The sequence below is a fragment of the Musa acuminata genome, chromosome BXJ1-11, assembly GCF_036884655.1.
Source record: "Musa acuminata AAA Group cultivar baxijiao chromosome BXJ1-11, Cavendish_Baxijiao_AAA, whole genome shotgun sequence".
Classification (NCBI taxonomy): domain Eukaryota; kingdom Viridiplantae; phylum Streptophyta; class Magnoliopsida; order Zingiberales; family Musaceae; genus Musa; species Musa acuminata.
Window position 1 is genome coordinate 33,218,946 of NC_088337.1, and position 5,394 is coordinate 33,224,339.

A 5,394-nucleotide genomic window follows, 5' to 3' on the forward strand; every position below is an offset into this window, starting at 1 on the left:
TCTTTGTGTGTTTTTAATGCATGTGATGTTAATAATATTATAAACGCAGGGCATCTGATAAAATAAAGGTTCGATTCCTTCTGCTCCTCCAAACAACTTTGCTTGCATCAATGCTTCTTCTTCGTGTTGCTGGGTGTCTTTGAGACTCCCAAACTGGTTTTAGTTCGGTGAAGCTTTCACCACTTTATAAAGTACTCTGTCTGCTCAATTCCATTAGGTAGTTTTATCTTACGGTCCATCAGAATGGTTTCCACTCGCTTCTCGTAGGAGATAATAATGGGAGGTAGCCGAGTTGGAATACTTCGGGAAGCATCTTACGGATCTGAGTGGTAGGCTTTTAGGTTGCTGGTGTGAAGAACGTTGTGAATTTTGAACCACGCGCGGCAGTTGCAACTTGTAAGAGACGTTACCTACCCTGCTGATAATTGGGAAGGACCCTTCATACTTGTGCACCAATCCGTTGTGGACTATGTTCCTAAAGAATTTGAGTAATGCTGGTTGGAGCTTTACCAACACCAAATCGTCAACTTTGAACTCTTGCGGTCGCCTTCCCAAGTCGACCCACTTCTTCATCCTCTTTGCCGCCTTCTCCAAGTAAACCCGCACAAAATATATATATATATATATATATATATATATATATATATATATATATATATATATATAAGTACAAGGGGAGAGAGAAGGTATAGACATGCGTGATGGAAACTTATATAACTGTTTCAAACTAGAAATTCTTGGTCATAAATTGTGCCCATTTTTCAGAAATATTTTCATTTATCTTATGATTATTTTTAATAATTTTTAAAAAGATACTGAATATTGAATTGATATATTGTCTTAAAATATTATACTAAAATATAAATATCTGAAATTTATGTTGATATTTCTGTATTATGAAATATTCTATAAAGTCTTAATATTTCTGTATTTATATTTATTGAACCAGTTTGTTGAACCAAACCTAAACCACATCAAATAAAATGATAAAAAGATTGAATAGTGACCCCTCACCTTCTGAGGAATAAAACTGAAAAGTCCAAAAAAAAATGAAAATTAGATGTTCTTTGAGAAAGAGCCAAAACCAGTGTTTTCTTTTTCCTGAGAATTTTCTCTGAAATAATTATGGGTGCAAAAGTTCATAAAAAAATCAATAGCCTCCCTACTAACATTACATGGCCAAATGAACTTCACATTATTTTACTTATTCCTCTACAGTTTGACAGCCATTCTAAAATATATACATGATATTGATGTATCACCCTTGCTTCCTTTTAGTCTTGGATTCCAAAACCCTCCTATAATATCCACTGGGCCAAAAAGAAAAGGATCAAGCAAGACCTTTTCTTGTGAAATGGTACATGGTATTGTCATGACTATGTTCATACTTAGTCTTCAAAACCGTAGTCTCTAATGATAGGCACAGTCAGTTTCATGACCACAAGAGAAAGAACAGCTTTGACAATGAAATTTTGGTGCAATTAATGCATAATCGTGAGGACTGTGTTGAGCCACCATGGAATTAAATTACTAAACCTAAAGAATAATATACCCCATCGGAATAGGAATAAGAATGGCGATGGTGCACACCTGTGTGCTTGTTCATCATGCAGGAGAGTTGGAGCATGTTCTTACTTTTGAGAAAAGGAGCTTCAAACAATGTCTACCTTTGAGAAAAGGAGAGTTCGAGCATGTTTTTTGCTAAGAGAAAACTCCTCCAAACAATGTCTGCACCAAACATGTGTATTCTTCCGTTGGCAGTTCCCATACCTGTATGTATGTATCTCAATGCACTAGAGTTTGGAGTGGTCCATCTCCCTTCTTTGGAACATGTGTTCTTGTCAGGACATTCTTAATGGAGATGTTCTTGTCAAACACCTATGGCTATTATTTTACTATGTTACTGTCACCCCATCCACATCCAGATTTCCCTGTCAAAGGCCATGATCATGTTGCTCCTTTTTTCTTATGAGAAAAATGAGCTTAAAACGTTGGGCGATGTCTGCACCAAACATTGGCAGTTCCCATACCTGTATGTATCTCAATGTACCAGAGTTGGGAGAGGTCCATATGCGCCTTTTGTGGAACACATGTTCTCATCAGGACATTCTTAATGGAGATGTTCTTCTCGGCACTTAATGATGTTTGTATGTTTGCCTGTCAACCTATGGTTATCGTTTGACTATGTTGATGTCACCCCGTCTACATCCATATTTCCTTTCGAAGCCCATGATCATTATGTTGCACCATTCTTTTTTTGATAGAACATGTCGCCTCATTTTTGTAGCAATTACTTTTTGGATTCTTGTACAGTTTAATCTGATGGCTTCACCAAATTTACACGTTCTGAGTGAAGCATAAGTTGATCTATTTATTAGCTTTAAACATGAATAATTAGAAACATTAAATGCATATACTACCGACGAGTATTGCATGTTGGTTCATGGACGTTTTACGAGAACGAAAAGGTTTCATCTCCAGGAATCAATCTTCTTTGGAGACAAAACTAGCTTTCTTGCTGACTCTCTTTGGCCATGGATTCTCATCTTTTGAGCACCAAGTTTGTAGTCCCCAGCTATATTTCTCCATCAAATATTGGAAGGCATCTGTTATGACGAGGGCGCCACTCGTGTGTCTCGGCTTGCCAGCGTCGCCTGTCACGGTGATCCCTGTCGCTACGGTGCCGAGGTGCGAAGACGACGGCACTTGCAGGCCTCGTGGCTGAGAGCTACGGTCGATCCGCCGAGGCACGAGAGCCGCACGCATCCTCTCGAGGCACGCCCCATTTGATTACCATGTCAAACCGAACGAAGAGATGGCTGCCACCAGATCTGTACGATGGAGACGAAACCCCTCGGGCAACCACACCCTCGTCTTCCTAAAGCTATACCGGTTGGTGCAAAAGGAAAGATATGTATGGCTTCCCCTCGGGCAACCACCGCATGCTTCCCCTGCTATTGTTACAGTACCAGCGAGCACGACTCAAAAGGAAAGATATGTATGGCTGAGATGAAGCACCCCTTCCTGCTGAACTCTACAAGGAAGAAGGTGACGAGCGGATCATCACTGAACCACAGGATCCGCCTTTCACTTTCACCAGCCAACAACAAGCAGATACAAGTCATGTGTGGTTATCAGACATATCAACATTCCTGTTGCATCGGGACTAATGTCATCTGCATTAAGGAATGAAGAGGCGTGCCAATTTAGTTTGGTCATTATTATCTCTTCTCTGAAACTTATTCCGCCTCATCAGAGTAACCTACAAAAGTGATCCTCGTACCACGATATAGGCTTCCTTTCTAAGCCAGAGGTCGAGTGAAAGAGTAGAAGATGGCACAATACACAGTTGAGAGGTTCAAACACTGATCAAGATGAACATACGGAAGAACATTTTCCTAATAGACTCTGCTTCCTCCAAATCGTCGGACCCCTTGACCTTGGCCGTCGCAGACGTGTGCTTCATGTCGTGTACAACAACGCTACGGCCCTGCAACCGAAGCACAGAGTACGTAGTTCCCACCTCAGGTTACATCGAGTCCACCTGTGTGTGCGTGTGTGTGGATTTGGAGGTCATACACAGAAACGAAGAACAGCAACGATCGATGCCATTTCATGCCCACGTACTCCCTGTGATGAATCATAATCATAACATATCTTCCCCAAATCCCGATACAGGAGCACGAGTAACGGTGTATGGCTTGACTGATTCTGTACAGAGGATGATGAGCAAAAGGAAGGGACTCTGATCCGGAGCTCCTTAGCAGATCGAGCTGCACTGCGCCGAACATGCGCCGAGCTGTTGCGTAGGGAAGCTCGTATCCCTCCGCTGAACTCGGACCGGAAGGCCGCCCTCCAGTGAGGCGGTGAGGCCGGGCGTAAACTTGGGCGGCAGGCTGCTGCCGTCGTCTACGACGTGGATGTCGAACCGCCGGACCACCGCCACGATCACCGTCTTCATCTCCATTAGCGCCATGTCCTTGCCGAGGCACACCCGGAGGCCGCCTTGGAACACCGGGTACTTGTAGGGGCTCTCGGGCGTGAACGCTCCGTTGGTCAGCCACCGCTGCGGTCGGAACTCGTGGCAATCGCTCCCCCACAGCTCTTCCATCCTCCCCATGGCGTAGGCGTGGTACGTGACCCGCGTCCCCTTGCTGACGAAGGTTCCGTCGGGCAGCACGTCGTCCTCGAGGCAGAACTTGGAATCGAACTGCACCGGCGGGTACAGCCGCATGCTCTCGTAGATGGCCGCATGCAGATAGTGCAGGTCTCGCAAGCGATCGTAGCCGGCGGTCGCCGCGCCGCATCCCACGACGCGGTCGATCTCGTCGCGTATGGCGGAACGGACGTCCGGGTGGCGAGACAGCAGGAGGAAGAAGCAAGTCAGGGCCGACGCCACCGTGTCGCGTCCGGCCAGCATGAAGCTAATTATGATGTCTCGCAGGTACTTTTCGTCATCGACGCAGGCCATGAATCGAGAGAGGAGATCGTGGTTCGAAGAGAAACCGAGCTTCCGTCTCTGGCGAATGAGCTCGTTCGCGAGGAGGTTCACCATGCCGATCGCCTCCCGGAGCTCCCTTTCCGATCCCCTGTTGAGAAGCCGCTTGGCTTTCCATACCATGGGCATCGTCGAGGTCGCCCGCGAGGCCGATAGCCTGGAGGCCTTGTCGAAGGCCGCCGCGAACTCGGACATAGGCAGCGACAGCTCCAGGCAGCCAGGGTCGATCCCGAACGAGATCTTACATATGTTATCGAACGCGAACCTCCGGAACACGTCCTGCAGGTCGAGGATCTTATCGTCCGCGCTGGAGACGTCGAGGAGGGGGAGGAAGCGACCGCGGACCTCGTCGGCCACGATGCAAGAGGCGAAGAAGCGGACGGCGCTGCTGCCGAGCTCGGCGCCGGCCATCTTGCGCTGGAAGCGCCAGAGATGGCCGTCGACGTTGAAGATGCCGCGGCCGAGGAGGTCGCCGAGGATGGCGGAGAAGGTTTTCCCCTTGGGGTAGTTGTCGAAGCGGGCACGAAGCATGTGCTCGACGTTGTTGGGGTTGGCCGTGACGGTGTTCCCGAGCACGTGGATGTGGATGGTGCGCGTGGGCGACTCCCGGAGGAGGTGCGCGTACCAGTCGCAGAGGTTGTCGAAGTGGGCGGTCCACGACTTGGTCACGTACGCCTCGCACACGGGGCAACTGCACCACCAGGGCATGGACCTCAGCGCCTTGAGCACCAGCGCGAGGAGGAAGAAGGCGGCGGCGAAGGAGAGGAAGAGGAGGGAGAACAGAGACCGAAAGGCTTCCACTGTTTCCTCCATCTCCTCCTCCTTGTGAAGTCAAGAGTGTGGAAGGATAAGAATCAAGTGAGAGGAGAGAGACGGTTCGGGAGCGTTATTATAGT

General features: G+C 47.5%; 1 protein-coding gene across 1 annotated transcript; it reads right to left on the minus strand.

Moving 5' to 3' along the window:
• Positions 1-3,633: 3,633 nt before the first annotated feature.
• On the minus strand, positions 3,634-5,394 carry LOC103972681 (cytochrome P450 94C1). The gene has a single exon (XM_065091301.1). It carries the CDS (start codon positions 5,309-5,311, stop codon positions 3,761-3,763), a length of 1,551 nt encoding a protein of 516 aa, XP_064947373.1. The 5' UTR covers positions 5,312-5,394; the 3' UTR covers positions 3,634-3,760.